At 46.0% G+C, this 18,287-nt stretch overlaps 1 protein-coding gene across 1 annotated transcript in view; it reads left to right on the forward strand.

Moving 5' to 3' along the window:
- CELSR2 (cadherin EGF LAG seven-pass G-type receptor 2) overlaps positions 1 to 18,287 on the forward strand; it is a 132,388-nt gene that overhangs the window by 70,962 nt on the left and 43,139 nt on the right. Inside the window, exons 5-6 of the mRNA XM_015412082.1 lie at positions 8,378 to 8,493; positions 8,805 to 8,893. Of these exons, the coding sequence (XP_015267568.1) occupies positions 8,378 to 8,493; positions 8,805 to 8,893 (205 nt within the window). The remainder of the gene's footprint in view (positions 1 to 8,377; positions 8,494 to 8,804; positions 8,894 to 18,287) is intronic.

Below are 18,287 nucleotides of genomic sequence, written 5' to 3' on the forward strand. Positions count from 1 at the left end.
ACCTGTCTGTCTCTGCTCTACCATTTCTTTCTTTCTTTCTTTCTTTCTTTCTTTCTTTCTTTCTTTCTTTCTTTCTTTCTTTCTTTCTTTCTTTCCCGCCTTCTTTCCTTCTCTCTCTTTCTTTCCCTCTTTCCTTCTCTCTTTTTATCCCCTCTTTCTTTCCTTCTTTTCTTCCTTCTTTCCTTCTCTTTCTTTCCCTCTTTCCTTCCTTCCTTCTTTCTTTCTTTCTTTCTCTCTACTCTCTCTCTTTCCTTCCCTCTTTTCCTCCTACTGTGGCCCAACTGTAGTGAGAAGGGGTTTAAACTTTAAACCCCTTCTCTCTTCGCTCCCCCACCAGACCAGCTGGGGAAGGGAAGGGGAGGCTTTTGAAGATGCTCCCCCCCTTTTGCTTCCAGTGATGTCAGGGGGTGTGGCATATGCTAATAGCCTAGTAGTTCATTAGCATACCATATGCTAATGAGCTCCTGCAGCTCTTTTTCTATGAAATGACCCCTGATACCTGCACAATGTTTGTCTGAGCTACAAACTGAGCTGTGGACTTAGCTACTTTGCAGGGATAGCAGCAGAAACATTTGTGGCTGTTTCACGTGGAGATGATTCCTTGTGATGCACTCACTGACACTGCAAATATAGCTGCCTTTGCAGCAATGGAACACACATATGGAAGGAACCTCCATGTTTTTCCTAGGTCTCCCATTGTGCCTGCCACCCCCCCACTCCCGGACCACACAACTAAAAAGAGGTTCTTCCTCTCCAGGGATGTTCCTCCACTTTGGGAAGCTGCCATACAAATAGGCCATGCCTCTTTCACCCTTCTAGTAGTGCAGGCTGGGGCTGGGGGTTGTTTTCCAGTATTTTCCTCTCTCCTATGTTATAGGAATACTATTAAATTAACAGCACCCAGAGTGGAACTTCCTCCAGGGGAAAACAGTCCTTACAGTTTTTGGAATTAGGGAACCTCATTTCCTATTTTGCCGTTTTCCCATGGAAAGCACATTTGCTAGCGAAGGGCATTATCCCATTATAAGTAGCTACTTGGATGAGATCACATAGCCCACCCCCCTTTCCTGGCCTTGCCTACACTTTAATCCTCCCTTGTTCCATCCTTATTGTTAGACTAGTACAAAGGACCCAGCCAGCCAAGGCCTCTTTGTCCCCAGCCAAGGGTCGTTGGAGCCTCCAATCTGCTCTGCACTTGTCACATTTCTTACTCTGTGTGTGTGTGTGTATGTGTGTGTGTGTGTGTGTTAAGCCAAGTGCTGACAGCCTGTAATGAATCAGCTCAGGGGAGCAATACACAGTGGGGTCACCAGGGAGTGTAACGCCTGTGTTGCTCAGATGGGAACCACGTTTGGCAGCCCAGATAAGCAGCAGTGGTTGATAAGCCTAGCATTCTCCACCAGCTGCAGATTTGTCTGCCCCAGTAACCCCGCACATCAGTAGTTTGGAAGTCCAGTTGGGCTCTGAAGAGAGAGAGTTTCTTCTATGTGGCTTATAACCAGTTTAGAACAATGCTGCAAACATCTAAGCTTTGGGAATATCCTAAATGTATTTATTTACTTCATTTATATCCCACTTTTCTCCCCAGTGGGGACCCAAAGTGGCTTATGTCATTCTCCCCAGCTCCTTTTTATCCTCATAACAGCCCTGAGAGGCCCCCCCCCTTCTATCCCCAGAACAGCTGAGAGTGTGTGACTGGCCCAAGGTAGGGTTGCCAGCTGGGGAAATTGGGTGGTGGTGGTGTTGGAGACTGGGGAAAGCCACAGTACATGATGCCATGATGTCACTTGCAGGTGAGTACATGAAAGCAGCTTCACAGCATTGCACAACATCATTTTTGCTCCTGTTGTTCCACTGAATGAGGGCAGATGCCAGAGCATGGGGGTGGGAAGTTGCCTTCTGTGGTGGAAAGTCTAGTAACCCTAACCCATGGTCACCCAGCAAGCTTCCATGACAGATTGGGGATTCGAATTTGGGTCTCCCAGACTTGCCAGACTTGGCTCTCTGAGTGACAGGCAGGAACAGTTGCCTTTTTCCTGGTGAGACATTTCCTGCTCAGGAATAGATGGGAGTTACAAAAAAATAATAATTTGTGAGTGTTTGTGTGTGTGTATGTGTGCCTGGAAATCATGGTTGACTTCTGGCAACTCCTAATGGGGCTTGGACATTTCAGAGAGGTGGCTTGGTATTGCCTGCCTTCACGTCTCAGCCCTGGTATTCCTTGGAGGTCTTCCATCCAAGTACTTACCAGGGTCGGCCCTGCTTAGTTTCTGAGATCTGATGAGATCGGGCTTGCCTGGGCTATCCAGGTCAAGGCAGGAATTATAAAATTGATTTGTGCAGGGTTGATGGAAAATTCTGAGCGAGATTCTGTGTTCTAAAGGAAAATGTGAATGAGATATGATACTGACACCCAGTTTCAATTACAGTGCTTTTTGAACATGTGAATACAGCTAATTTAATATGGAATGTCAAGGGCAGTCATATTTGAATACCCTAGAAATGGGGCCATTTAATTTGAATATCTGACATTTTCAGGTTCCTGTGAAGTGATGTTTCTCTTAAAGATGTGTGTCACTGGCCACTGACTGTGGATATAGTATTCATGGCGTCTTGCACTAAAAATTAGTATATGTAAAAGCCTACCTAATATGTTACATTGCCATTATTCCCCCCGCCCTACAATGTGTCCACCTTGAGCCTATCTACCTGAGAGGTGATATGATAACCATCTTCAAGTACTTGAAGGGCTGTCATATAGATGGTGTGGAGTTGTTTTCTGTTGCCCCAGAAGTTTGGACCAGAACCAATGGCTTGAAATTAAATCAAAAGAGTTTTCTACTAAACATTAAGAAGAACTAGAGCAGTTCCTCAGTGGAACGGGCTTCCTCAGGAGGTGATGGCCAACTGACAGCACTGCTGATTCTGTGAACTTGGGCAATCACGAAAAGGTAGGGCAGGAAGGGTTGCATCAGTGCTTAGTTCTTGTGGCCCTTTCTTACATGCCCAGGGAAATGCTAATCACCACTTTGGGATCAGGAAGCCATTTTTCTCTTGGCCAGTTTGGCCAGGGATCCTGGAGGGTTGTGTTGTCCCCCCCCCTTCTGGGCATAGAACAGGGGTCACTGGGGGTAGGGGGGAGATATTTGTGAATTTCCTGCATTGTGCAGGGGGTTGGACTAGATGACCCTGGAGATCCCTTCCAGCTTCTAGCAGAATTACACTATGACTGCAGGGGATGAATTTGTATTGGTACCACAGAGTACAGAGGGAGAAGGCTTAAACCTTCCCCTCTGCACTATTTATCTAACCAGAAATGGCCTTTGGGAGCCACTGTTAGCCCTGCTGGGGAAAGTTATATGTTGGGGAAAAAATGCAGGGGAGAAGGCTTAAGCCCCTCCTCTTGCACACTGCAGTACCTATCTAAATTGGGCCTCTGTGTACCTGGGAGCTGTTTCAAGTATGCAACTCCCAATGCATGTCTGGCTGACAGGGGCAGACATGGGAGGGGAGCACACAGGACAACGTGATATATAGTTAGGCCTTGACGGTGTGGAAGTGTAACTACTGAATAAGCCTAATGACACCCAGTGTGACTTCATGCAGGCAGAAGCCTAAAAAGCAGTCTAAGGTTTGGTTCCAGAATCAAGGGAAATCATGGTTCAGTTAATTTAACTGTGGTTATTGTGAATATTCTAACCATGCAGCACTCCACAACCTATTTAATCTGAAACCATATCTTGAACCTGGTTTATTAACCACAATTAATGTTAACCATGGTTTTGTATGATGTATGAACACAGACATCCTGGCTTAATCCTATCTTGTTCCTTCCTTACCACAGTCCCAGTTGGGATACTATACAGGTTCTTGCAGGGTAGTGAGGGCAAGAGTGAAGGCAATGAGACTAGTATCTGTTAAGGCAACCTAGGATTTGGATGATCATCTGTGAAGGGAATCCTGGTGTTGCAAATGAACCACAGTTAACTATGGTTTCAACACTGTGTCTGAACTGACCCTCTCTTATGAATGCTGTTTCAGATAGGGTTGTCAGCTCCGGGTTGGGAAATACCTGGATATTTGGGGGTGGAGCCTGAAGAGGGTGTGGTTTAGGGAGGGGAGGGACTTTAATGGGGTATATTGCCACAGACTCCACTTTCCAAAGCGGCCATTTTCTCCAAGTGGACTGATTTCTGTCGCCTGGAGATCAGCTGTAATCCCAGGAGATCTCTAGCTACCACCTGGAGGCGGGCAACCCTAGTTTTAGAGCTGGGTCACAAGACCATATTTGGCTGTGGATGGGTGAATTATAAATGCCACTGTGGTAGACCTGTGGCATTGGGACTGACCTGGGCAGGGCTATTTTTGGGCAGGAACGCACAGGAACGGAGTTCTGGCTGGCTCCCGAGTTGGCCACGCCCAGCAGGAACTCATTAGCATAATAGGCCACACCCAACAGCAGAAACTCATTAGGCCTGGCTACATTAGGGGTGTATGGCCTAACATGCAAGGAGTTCCTGCTACAAAAAAGGCCCTGGGTTTTGACAACAAACAAGGTAAACAGAATAAGAAGCAAAAGGTGGGTGTGGCTGAATGACCACACTTCTGGTAACGTGGGGGTGTGGCCTAATAGGCGAATGAGCTGCTCTGTCAGGGGTGTGGCCTAATAGGCTAATGTGTTTCTGCTGTTGAGTGTGGCCTATTATGCTAATGAGTTCCTGCTGGGCTTTTTTTACAAAAAAAAGCCCTGGACCTGGGAGAATGAAATGTATGTGAAATCTGTGACCTAACCTTTGCTATCTCACCCTGCAGGGCAGGTTTAGTGCCCTGTGTAAAGAATTTCCTGTGTTTCAGATGGAAGGCTAGGTCAAAACATTTTGTCTTAGGCATTCTAACAGACAGGCAGATTTTATTTTGAGTAGGGTGCTTTCCCTCATGGATCACTGCCTTGATGTGGCGAGGGGGCTTGCGTGGTTTGATGAGGCTGTGGGCTATGCCGTGGAGGGCCACCCAGGACAGACAGGTCACAGCAGAGAACTCAGACTGTTAGATCGCACTAACAAAGGACTCTTAGAGTGATTCAGCAAGTGATTCAGCTTTATTGGAAGTAACGAACAAGCACTCAACTCAGTAAGAAACCAGAACAGAAAACAGTGGGAGCTTATGCTCCTTTTAAACATACATGCGAAATGCTGGCCTGGATGAATCACAAGCGGGAATTAAGATTGCTGGGGAAAAGATCAACAACCTCAGATATGCAGACGATACCACTCTAATGGCAGAAAGTGAAGAGGATCTAAAGAGCTTCTTGCTCAGAGTGAAAGAGGAGAGCACAAAAGTGGGCTTGAAGCTCAACAGCAAAAAAACTAAGATCATGGCATCTGGCCCCATTATTCCTTGGCAAATAGAAGGGGAAGTCATGGAAGTAGTGACAGACTTCACATTCCTGGGATCCCAGATGAGCACAGACTGTTACAGCAGCCATGAAATTAAAAGATGCCTGCTCCTTGGGAGGAAAGCGATGGCGAACCTAAACAGCATGATAAAAAGTAGAAATATCAACCTGGAACAAAAGTCCGCATGGTCAAAGCAATGGTATTCCCAGTAGTCATGTATGGCTGCAAGAGTTGGACTATAATGAAGGCCGAGCGCTGAAGAATAGATTCTTTTGAGCTATGGTGCTGGAGAAGACTCTTGAGAGTCCCTTGGACTGCAAGGAGATCAAATCAGTCAATCCTAAAAGAAATCAACCCTGACTGTTCCCTGGAAGGCCAGATAATGAAACTGAAGCTCAAATACTTTGGCCACCAAATGAGAAGGGAGCACTCACTGGAGAAGACCCTGATGCTGGGAAAGATTGAAGATCAAAGAAGACGGGGATGGCAAAGGATGAGATGGTTAGACAGTGTCATAGATGCAACGAACATGAAATTGAGCCAACTTCAGAGGACGGCGGAAGACAGGAAGGCCTGGCGTGATCTGGTCCATGGGGTCGCGAAGAGTCGGACTCGACTGTGTGACTGAACAACAACAACAAGGGTGCTTTCAAATATAGATTCTCCCACCTGCATTTTGAAGTGGTACAGTCTAGGAATGACTTATCACACTGATGTTTAAACTATCTCCCATGTGTGCGGAAATGGCCCATCCTGCTCTAACAGGAAATAGTTTACAAATTAGCTATCTCCTGCCATCTCCTCTCAACTCCTGGCAGTCAGTTCCATTCATTTCCTTTCAAATTTGGTTTATTAGCAGGGTGAAGGTACTGTATTCCCAAAATGCAAGGGTAGTCTCCCTAAGGAATTTGCCAGTAGAGAAAGAATGGGGTCACAGGACACCTGTAAATGGAGCCAGGTTTGTTTGTGAGACTTTTAATTCCTGTGTTCATTTTGCCATCACTTTCTGTTCCTAATCTGTAACCAAGTGGCTATTTAGCACAGTGCTAGCAATCAGCCTGCGTTTGCCCTACTACAGAACATTGTAGAAAGGAGAAAGAAAGGATGCCCCAAAGCGTTGAAACCAACTGGGGAGACTTAACATGTCCAAGCCTGTAGCCCATCAACTTCCCCCCAGATTTATTCCCATCTCTTTGGACTAGACAGTACAACAAGGAAATCTCCCATTCCATAATAATCCAGCCAGGGGCAAAAATGGCTTTGATATTTCACTGAAACCCATTTAAACAGCTAATCCCCATGGCCATTTTTAGTAGAGTGAATGTTCCTGAGCTAATTTTTTGTTTGGTGGTTTTGGCATTTGGTATTTTGAATTCTTTGGACTCATGTCAAATTGCCAGTCAGTCACACCTCCTGATTTAATGCCCGTTTCAAAGGATTTCCGGTGCAATCCACAACAGAATTTCACCCTTCTAAATCCTTTGTAGTCAGTGGGTTTAGAAGGATATCAGTCTTTTGGATTACACTGACGGTCAGATCTCATCTTGGCAGCATTAACAGTTGGGGAGGGCCACACCCACTCTGAGTGGATTGTTTACTCTTACTCATGTTTAGCCTGCTGGTATGTTCCCTGCCCAGTCCACCTGATGAGATGGGGGGATAGAGAATGGGTGGCCTGGTCCTACGGCAGATTATAAAACAAAAGCCACATTCACAATGTTCTTGGACAGGGTCTTCTGTTAGCCCAAAATGCCTTTTTTCATGCCTGGCAGATTAATAACTATGAGAGTGTCCACTGGTTGTATCTTAGTCGGATCTTTTTCTGAATCTGCATATGTTTATCTGCTCTAATTCAACTAGAAAATGTTACTCCTGGCTTCCTAATTCCTAATCCTAATTTGGTTCCTGCCTTTCCTCTGTATATTCCTTGGGTCTGCTTATATGTTTATCTGCTCTAATTCAACTAAAAAATGTTACTCCTGGCTTCCTAATTCCCAATCCTAATTTGGTTCCTCCCTTTCCTCTGTATATTCCTTGGGTCTGCTCAGACACTTGCTTTTCAGCTTGAGACCTTGGCTTGGCACTTCATAGTATAAATTCAGTTATGTGCAAGTGGTTTTGAGTTTGTATTTTGGGGGGCAGTGATTGGATGCTCATGATTCAATGTAGATATCCCTCTTCCACCACACCAACCATTTGTAAAGCATGCAGTGGCATCTTGCTCATTGGTTTGTAAAGCCTGCTGGCTACGGTTCTCCACAGACAATGGTGGAATTGGTTTTGTGCACTCAGCCTCTGGAATTTCCCCTTGCTCTTATTCCTGTGCTGTGTTTACACACACAGCCACTCACTGCCAAAATTAATGAATGGAGTGTTGAGGTGGGGGAAGGGTGCCAGGATGAGTCACAGCTGAGCCAGCCCACTTAGGCACTCCTTTGTGTTAAGGAAGCAGCACACCTAATCACATAGGAATGCCTTTGTTAGGCTAGGCTTACTTGTTTGGAGAAATCTTGGGAACCTAGCAACAAACAGCTCAGAGCCAGAGCCACTTCACACATGATGAATTTCCTACATTTACAGTCCATGCAGGAAATTGTGTGAATCCCACATGTCACAACTACTGAATACGTATGGTTATTTGCTGCAATGCATGAACATATGATAGGAGGCCATACCTACGAGTGGCATGCCTCTGTGCGTACATGATTGCAGAGGACAAACAAGTGTTTACATGGAATGTGTGGGTTGCAGCCCAGCCCAGCATGTCCTATAATGTAGTGCTGTATAGATCTGAAAGGAGAAAATGCTTTTGTCTTTCTAGAGCCTTTTCGTGGGGGCATTAGCCACGGAGTTTATGCCTGGGCAGGAGATTCCCTCAATCATCTTAGCTGTGCTCCCATCTACCACTTCTGCTGTGAATGTTTTGAAATTAATGGTTGGATCTTGGATAAGAGGACTCACCTCTCTTTTCTGTTGGGCAGGTTTGCCACTAAGGAACGGGATGGGCTGCTCCTGTACAATGGCCGTTTCAATGAACGCCACGACTTTGTTGCACTGGAGATCGTGCAGGAGCAAGTGCAGCTTACCTTCTCAGCAGGTATGGTTAAGCTCCAGCCGATGAACCCCCAAGCATTGCCTTAACTGCCCCCTCTCCTCTTCACTTTTGCCAAACCTCTTTTCCCTTCCCCTGGAGCCCTGCTTCTTATTTCCTCAGCCTTACTTCTTCCACACCACTGCCTTATGCTGCCATTACCCTAGGACCACCATGTTGAGCTTAGATGCCATCTCTCCTTGGCTGTTGTGAGAAATGATGGCAGGATAATGATGGTGGTGATGATGATGATGATGATGATGATGTATTCCCTCCTCGAGATCCTTTCTCTGAGTTGTGACTCATCCTTTCCTCAGGAGAATCAACAAGCACAGTCTCCCCATTCATTCCAGGGGGTGTGAGTGATGGGCAGTGGCACACTGTCCACCTGCACTACTACAACAAGGTAAGACTCTCTCCTGCTGAACAGAAGAAGACCGTTGATGGAATGCACAGCCCATCAGACCACAGCAGCCTGTGTAGCCTCTGTGTAAAATTTTATGCCAGCTTTTAGCATTTGCTGTGCTCTGGGTGATGACTGGGTATATGTACTTGGCAGCGCTGTCTGTGCTGGATGCTGCTGGGGCAAGGACTAGTGGAGGTCACTGTCACCAACCACTGTCTCAACATCTGCCTACTCTAGACTCCTAAGGGCCCCAGCTGTTAGCAGTCATAGTGCCCTAAACACAGAGATTCAGAAGGTGGTGGTTTCCGTTTGATGGAGTCTCAAGAAGTCATTCTCTAATGAGGAGGCTGCTGATGGGGGTGAGCAGCTGGTGCAATTGTCACGGGCAGCTGCCTGCTTCAGTTAATAAGCTTGGGACTGAAAGGGGCTGCTCAGGGAAATGGAAAGGCACAGGGGGGTGGGAGTGGATGCTGAGGGGGAGGAGCAGGGCTTTCAGTGTGCTGGAGGTGGGGAAGAAGGCAGTGGCCAAAGACTGGGAAGGCAGATTTCAAGGATCTAAGGCTCCACAGCAAGGAAGCTCAGAAGATCCCTTCCCTGCATTCCTTGCTTGCGCTGTCCTTTTGTGCTTGCATAAACCCCATTCTCCTGGGGAACTGTGGTTCAGTAGGTTTCCGGTCCTTTTTTTTCCCAAAAAGACATCATGCTGAATCAGTACAACAGCAAGGCAGAAGGGGCTTAGCACGAGGATCTCCTGCCTGAATATGATGCTCTAGATCCAGAAACAGTTCCCTGGATTATTAGGGTTGACCACAGGGAGGCTCATGCAGTGTAAGAAGGAAGTGCACCAGAGAGATTATGTCATAGCCATATAGACTCATGAATGGTGGTCTTATAGAGTAACTAGTGACCTTGTACATATCTTGCTGATGAGCTGAGCTCTCCTAAATGCTTCTCTGCCTTTTGCAGTCACACCATTCTCAAAGAGTCCCTAGCCTTTCATCACATTTCTGAGAATGACAGGGGCCAATCAGAACTCTAACTGGTCACCAGGAGTTATTGTCACATGTTTAGAACACAGTGGACTAAGCCTAGGCTGGGAGGGCGGGGTATCTGATTAAATACATTAAAAAACAGTATTTTCCTTTGAAGAATGAAGTAATAACCACCTGAAGCTAGCCATAAACTCAGGGTATGCTGAAGACAATCTGATGACTACCAACAATGTGTTAGTTGATAGTATATTTTATACTACATAATTCACCATCCTTTTCTTTTGAGGCTTTAAAAAATTTCCCTTTGTCAGTGCCTCTTTATTTTTCCTGTCAGTCTAACTGGGTTAATGAGTGGTAGCAAGACAGAGCAATGTGATTGTGGTGAGCAGAACCTGGAGTGACCTTGCTGGATCCTCCCTCCAAGCTTGGAGCCTCTTATTGAAGTGCAGTTGGAGTCCAGTTGCCTGTTTCCACTTGGTGACTCTTTGGCTGGGATAGGGTGTTGGCCTTCCCAACTCCTGGGAATGTTTCTGAGAACAGGCGTCAGCACCAATGAGCTGGATTGCCTGCGGCAGCTTCATCCGAGCACACAGCTTCTGTGCCAGCAGACAGTTACCTCTACTGTGTGGTAGCACAGGGGGGGAGGGTGCCAGCTTCACAACACTTCCAGCCAGTGCCGTACTGGCAGTTTCTGCCCTAGAGCTCTCATCCTGTTATAAAGGGGCAAGTGTCCCACAAAAAACCCCATGCCTTTCAACAAAGACATAAAATGGGGATCCAGGTTACCAGCATTGCTTGCCAGTGTTATTAGCTTATCAGTGATAGCTTGTCAAAGGAAAGTTGCCTGTGATGAGTGTTATTGCCTCATGACCTGGAGGCCAGGAGCGTGCTGAAACACTGGGGTAGAGGAAGGGTGTGGTATTGCTGTTCCATAACAATCTGATGTTGCCCCACAACACCCACATTAACCATAAATCACGATGATTGTGGAAAAATGTGCATGGCTCTTTCTTTTTCCTGTCAAACATGCTTAGAATAGGAACTGCCCTCGTCATTACAATCTGGGATATTGGGAATGCTGAGTCAATTAACAATCAACTTCTTTTATGACACTGGGGAAACAGGTAGGGTGTATACCTGGCCTTCTCTTGCAATGTGAAGTCTCTGGGGTAGGTTGACTAAAAGTCAATAAAAATGGTATTTGGGGGGTTTCTGCTTTGTGGTGATTGACTCGTGTCAGAGTTAAAACCATCGTTCCACAATGCCTGTTTTTATGTGGAACTTCCCTGCATGTGTGTGTGTTTGTGTGTGATACTTTAGTTTACAGACTATTCAGTTTTCGGTGTTTTTTTGTGGGGGGGGATGAAAATATATTTTAAAAAACACTGCCAACCCTGCCCCAAATGACAAGGTGGGTGGAGCATTGCCAAATGACACAGGCATTTCAGATTGTCAAAACCACAAAATTAAGCCATTTTCAGGGAGAAAAAAGGGGAGAACAGGTTTCAGAAAGACCAGGACAACAAGGGATTGCTAACAATCCTGCGTGGAAATGAGGGGAATAAGACAGTAATAAAGGAAACGAAGCTGGAGTATTAAGGCTGTCTGGAAGACTCCTGAGGCTGCGTTACTGGAACAAGAAAGAGAGCTTGACTTGGTGAAGATGGGACACAGTCAGCACCACTGGCTGCTGCTTAGCTGTAAGAAACTTTGCTCACTGCAGTGCCTGCAGTGTTGGACTTGTTATGGGAAATTCTTTGTATTCCCCAGCCCAATACTGACCTTGAAGAACTCACTCTTCCTCAGGAAGCCGCTGTAAGCCGCCCTGAGCCCACTGGGGAGGGCGGGGTATAAATATGAAAAATAAATAAATAAACAAAAATATATGATACGAGGCTTGAGAGCTAATTTGAGAATATAGATGTGACAAACATACACTGCAGCTGTGGTTCTGTGGCATGTGTCTGTTTGGGGCTGTGAGTGTTTTTGCAGAGTATGTTAGTGGGAGGAAATTTGCCACTATGTGCATCTCTGTGTGCACTGTGGGGGTCTCTGTGTGCATTGCAGGATGTTGCAGTAATTAGTGGGACTGGCAGGCAGACCTAAAAGTGGAGCTAATTGCTTTCATTCCAGAACAGCCATTGCTGTTATGATCACCTCGCTATCTTGCTGGATCAAGGATGATGAAATCTAAACCCAGGACTTTTTTCTCATGTGGTGCCTATTGATTCTCCCACAGTCTTGGCTCTATGCCACAGAGGCTTGTCTGAAGCCCTGATTTACACCAGTAGGCCCCGTATTACAATTCAGAATCATTGGCTATAATCCTTCAGGTGCTGACTGTTCTGCGAACTCACCTGGATTCCTGTTGGTAATACTGATGGAAAGGAAAAGAAAGATTCCCCTATCATGAATTTCTCACTGCTGCTTTGGTGTAGGAGAAAAGAGGTTGTGTCTCTCTTGCCTGTGGGTTATCTGAGGACACATCACTATATGGCAAAAAAAGGGGAAGTTAGTCTCTCAGGTTCACTGAATCCTTAGATTTCAGGTTAATTCTTACCTCATATTATCCCAAACATGTAAAAAGTCACTTATGGGAAGTCAGAATTTCCTCAAGGCAAACAATTGTGTGCCTCTGGCTGTTTATGTGCCACAAATAACTTAACTGATATGCATGAACAGATGTAAAATGTATTCTGCTAATAATATTTGTGCTGTATTATACAGTAGTTTTATTTTTTCATGTGCAGCCTCCTTTTATCCTTCCTCCCTGCCCCTGCCATTCAACCCCCAGCCCCACTTCTCAGCCCCAGCCCTATGGCATGAGTAATTATTTGAGCTGGGGTGGGAGCACCACTTCCCCCCTGTCTACCTGCCCCTTCTCCTCAATAGATATCTCCTGGCAGGCCTTCCATCTCTCCCCATGGCCCACACTCCTGTCAAGCCTGGCCTCTCCCTGGCCTTGCCGTGGCCACGATTGCTGGCTGGTTTGGCTTCTTCCCTGGAAGCTTGTCCTTCCTTGGCATTTCCATTTCAACATCAGCACTAGGCAACTATTCTGGGGTGAGACATGTACTTAGCTGCTGTTGTCACCCAGGTCCCCTTCATGGAGGCTCTGGCTGTGCCTACAGGGGGCAAATGAGGTAAGAGGGTAGTGGGTGGGTCTCACTCGGCTCCTGTGGCCCCCGCCCCTGTCCTGGGGCGGTTGTGGCTGGTCCAGGTACTGCATATATTTAATCTAGGTAGCATGGATATGAGGAGATGGTTATTAACAACAGTATGATGAATGGATTCATGTAGCTTCATTTCATTTAGGGTTTGGCCTTCTCTGTTCCTGGGTTTGGATCTGAAGAACTTCTGCTGATGTTCATGAGCATTGATAGGAGTAGAAAGGGAATGATCCTTGTCTTCCCTCCTGTGTTGCCACTTTTTTTTTTTAACCCAAAGTGTCTGCAGACAAGGCACATACTGGAAAACATAGTTCTAAGTATCACAGTGCACTAATGCTGAGTGGAAACCTGTTTCAGCAACCCATCCATGGGAGGTGCCTGAGGACCACAGAAACAGCTGTATGAGTACTGGCAAGAGTACAGTACAATAATTATGATAGGCGAGTCTGTAATTAAGGAATCCATGTTATGTAATTACATAAAGCCAGATCACCGTCACTCTCTTCCTTGGGGAGAAACACCATGGATCTAGGGCTTGTTGACATGGTATTTATTCATTTATATTTATTCTATTTTTATTGACATTCTGCCTTCCAAAAACAAAGATCCACAAAGACACAGTTCAAAACATTGTAAGAACAATGAAAAATTATCATTAACCATTTAAAAACATAAGATAGTCTTCTAATGAGCATCAGAAGAAAGAGTCTTGTCATGCTTCTCTGTACAGGATGTTCCACTGGTCTCTGGTAGAGCTGTTTGGAGAAAGAAGCAAGTGTGGTGCAGTGGTTAGAGCAGGGGTGTCAAACATACAGCCCACGGGCAGGATCCAGCCCCAATCTGGCCCGAGAGCAACTGGCTGTGTGCTGCTTCCTGCTTCCTGTTCCTTACATTGCAGCTCCTTCTGGCCAGTCTCTCCTAGTTTCTCCTTCAGAGGAGAGAGAAAAAACTTTCCTTCAATTGGCTGAGGGCTCCTCCCCCTCCCCCTCCTCTGGGGAGGGAGGGAGAGGAAAAGAACCAGAAAGGGGGGGGGGCATGGCATCCTGTGGAACTTTTAAGAAGACCAGCAATGTTTTATTCCAGGCATAAGGACACTTTTTCTTCAGCGAGAGGGAGGACGGGAGGGAGAGAGGCAGGGAGCCAGAGGGGACACATCAGAAAAAGAGAGAAAATGAGTCCTGTATTTAAGACCAAAAATGTTTTATTCCAGGTATGGGGGGGGGAGTCCTGTGTTTAAGACCAAAAAAAGTTTCATTCCAGGTATGGGGGGAGGAGTCCTGTGTTTAAGACCAAAAATGTTTTATTCCAAGTATGAGAGAGAGGAGGTGTGTCTCCATCCCATGACACTTGGAGAGATCCCCCCCCCTTTCCATTTCTAACAGATGGGTGGTGGTGGTGGGGGGAGAAACCTAACAGCACAGCTTGCATTCCTTATTAGTGAAAGGGAGCAAGAGTACAGTAGCACCTTTATGACTAACAACATTTGTGGCAGGGCATGAGCTTTCATGAATCACTGCTCACTTCTTCAGGTACAGCTGGAATGCGAGTCCATCTGTCCTTATATCTTGGAAAGTGAAGTGATTTCAGATGTCAAAAGACAATAGCAGGCATTGGTAATGAGAGAAGAAACCTAGGTTTCAGTGCAGTCCAGGAGTTTGCTTCTTGGGCTTAATGATCAATCGCAATTCAGCAGTCTCTCTTTCTAATCTCCCTTTGAAATTCCTTTGTAAGAGAACTGCTACTTTTAGGTCAGCAACTGGAAGGTTAAAATGTTCCCCCACTGGTTTTTGAATGTTGTGGTTTCTATTAGTGGTAGAAAGAGTAAGAGTCCAGTAGTACCTTTAAAGACTAACAAAATTGTGGTAGGGTATGTGCTTTTGTGAGTCACTCCTCACTTCTTCAGACTTATTTCCATTTATTCTTTGCATTCTCCTGGACTGAATCCTCCTATACCTAGGTTTCCTTTCTCATTACCAATGCTGATATCTCCACCCCTCTCCATATCACACCTAATCCAATCATGCTTACTATTGCCATTCAGCATTTGAAATCATCTTTATAAAGTTTATATATCCGGTACTTTGTGTTACATTTTATGGCACACATGGCTTGGCCCAACAAAGTGACATTTATGTCAGATCCGGCCCTTGTAAGAAATGAGTTCGACACCTCTGGGTTAGTGTGATGGAGTATGGCCCAATTTGGGCCATTCAAGCTGTCTTGCCTAACGTACTTCACAGGGTTGTTATGTGAATAAAATGAAGGAGAAGAAAACCAGGTATGCCACCCTGAGCTTCTTAGAGGAAGGGTTAGATAAAAATATACTATAAAGAATTTTCTTTGCCTGGGACTCTGAATTGCTCCACCTAGACACAGAAGACAATAATGGTCCAAATGGTCTTAGCCTGATTTGGTATAAGGCAGGTTCACATGCTCATATGGCCAGTAGAAAAAAGAAAAAGAAGGAAACAAGAAAAGTGGAGAAGCTATGGGGGTTTTCAGGGAAAGGAAAGAGGACATGATGGGGAGGAGGAAATAAGATGCCCCCCCGCACATCCTTACAGGTCCCCGCTTGTTTTTCTCTGTTCACAAGCATGACTTCCATCAGTTTCTGCCCTTTCTCAGACATCGTGCTAGTGGAAAGTACTATCAAGCTGACTTATGGATGTTGTCAGGGGTCATTTCATAGAAAAAGAGCTAGGGGAACTCATTAGCATAACTCATTAGCATATACCACACCCCCTGACATCACCGGAAGTGTGCCATAAGGCCACACCCCCTGACATCACCAGAAATGTGTCATAAAGCCACACACCCCGCCCCCAATGGTCCCGGCCGCCACCGCCGGCCTTGCAGCTCCACTGCCGAGCCCCATGAGGGGCCCGGCGGTGGACCTGCAAGGCCGTTGGGAGTGCAAGGAAGCCCCGCGAAGGCCCTCCCTGGCCCCAGGCAGGCAGGGGTGGGGAGAGGCAGGGAGGAAGCAACTTACCCTCCCTCTTCTCCTGCCTCCTCCTGGCTGAATGAGGGCCGGAAGCGGGGCGGCCGGAAGCAGGGAGCGGGGCTTCGTCATGTGCCCCGCCCCCCATACCTCACCCGGGGGAACTGTGTTCCCCCGCGATCCCCCCCGAAATGACCTCTGGATGTTGTGATTCAGAGGTGCATCTAGGAGTTCATGAGATTCTGGCAGCTGTTTATTTTCCCAAGAAAGAGACCCATAAAATGCACAAGGAGTTCAGAGAGCAGGACATGTGTTTCTTTAGAGAGAGAACCATTTGATAACAAGGATGGTTGTTTTAAAACATGATCCCGGGTATGGAGTTGTGTGAGATGCGTACTCCAAAATGATTGGAGGGAGCACCTTCCCATGTGGGGCAGATTCCCCTAATCTGGATTGGGAGAGGCTTCCTGCCAGCACAGGGCAGGAAGGATTTAAAAGGTTGTTAATGTCTGTTAGTCTTTGTTCAAATGCTCTGTCCAAACGCTGGGAGCTGGATTCCTCTGCAAGAGGTGGGAGGGGGTTTGGAGGTGCATTTGTTCCACAGCCAGCCAGGCAAGGTTGTCAAAGGTAACTGTTCTGCATTGTTAAATTGTTGGTGTTGTTCAGTTGCACAGTCCAACTCATCGCGACCCTATGGACCACATCACGCCAGGCCTTCCTGTCCTCTGTCATCCTCTGGAGTTTGCTTAACGTCATGTTCATTGCATCAATAACACTGCCAGGGGTGTCGAACTCACTGGAAATGTGTTATTTAAAGTTTAAAAAATCTTTAATTGTGTTTGTCTGTGTCCTTTATAAAAGTTTATATCTCTGCTACCTGGCATTACCTTTTATGACACACATGGCCCAGCCCAACAAGGTCTCATTTATGTCAGATCCGGCCCTCATAACAAATGAGTTTGACACCCCTGGAACCATCTCATCCTTTGCCGTCCCCTTCTTCTTTTACCTTCAATCTTTCCCAGCATCAGGGTCTTCTCCAATGAGTGTTCCCTTCTCATTTAGTGGCCAAAGTATTTGAGCTTCAGCATCTGGCCTTCCAGGGAACAGTCAGGGTTGATTTCTTTTAGGATTGACTGATTTGATCTCCTTGCAGTCTAAAGGACTCTCAAGAGACTTCTCCAGCACTATAATTTGAAAGCATCTATTCTTTGGCTCTTGGCCTTCCTTATAGTCCAACTCTCGCAGTCATACATTGGGAATACCATTGCTTTCACCATACAGACTTTTGTTGGCAGGGTGATCTCTGCTTTTTATTATGCTGTCTAGGTTTGCCATCGCTTTCCTCCCAAGGAGCAGGCATCTTTTAATTTCATGGCTGCAGTCACCACCTGCAGTGATCTTAGATTGCAGGAACTGTCAATGCTTCCGTGACTTCCCCTTCTGTTTGTCAAGGAGTGATGGGCCCGGATGCCATGATCTTAATTTTTTGCTGTTGAGTTTCAAGCCAGTTTTTGTGCTTTCCTCTTTCACCCTTAGCAAGAGGCTTTTGAGATCCTCTTCACTTTCTGCCATTAGAGTGGTATCGTCTGCATATCTGAGGTTGTTGATGTTTTCCCCAGCAATCTTAATTCCGGTTTGTGATTCACTGTCACTTCTTGATCCTTATATAGGTTTCTCAAGAGACATGTGAGGTGGTCTGGTACTCCCATCTCTTTAAGGACTTGCTATAGTTTGTTGTGATCCACACAATCAAAGGCTTTAGCATAGTCAATGAAGCAGATGTTTTTCTGGTACTCCTTTACTTTCTCCATAATCCAACTAATGTTGGCAATTTGATCTCTAGTTCCTCTACCTCTTTGAAACCCTGCTTGTACTTCTGGCAGTTCTCTATCCACGTACTGCTGAAGCCTAGCTTGTAGGATCTTGAGCATGACCTTACTAGTGTGTGAAATGAGTGCAATTGTGTGATAGTTTGAACATTCCTTGGCATTGCACTTTGGGATTAGAATGTAGACTGACCTTTTCCAATCCTGTGGACATTGTTGCATTTTCCAAATTTGCTGGCATATTGAGTACAGCACTTTAACAGCATCATCTTTTAAGACTTTGAATAGCTCAGCTGGGATACCATCACTTCCACTAGCTTTGTTGTTAGTAATGCTTTCCAAGGCCCATTTGACTTCGCACTCCAGGATGTCTGGCTCGAGGTCAGTGATCACATCGTCATGGTAGGCAAGGACTTCTTGCATAGTTCTTCTGTGTATTCTTGCCATCTCTTCCTAATCTCTTCT

Source organism: Gekko japonicus, unplaced genomic scaffold (genome assembly GCF_001447785.1).
Source record: "Gekko japonicus isolate JY-2015 unplaced genomic scaffold, Gekko_japonicus_V1.1 scaffold697, whole genome shotgun sequence".
NCBI classification, from domain to species: domain Eukaryota; kingdom Metazoa; phylum Chordata; class Lepidosauria; order Squamata; family Gekkonidae; genus Gekko; species Gekko japonicus.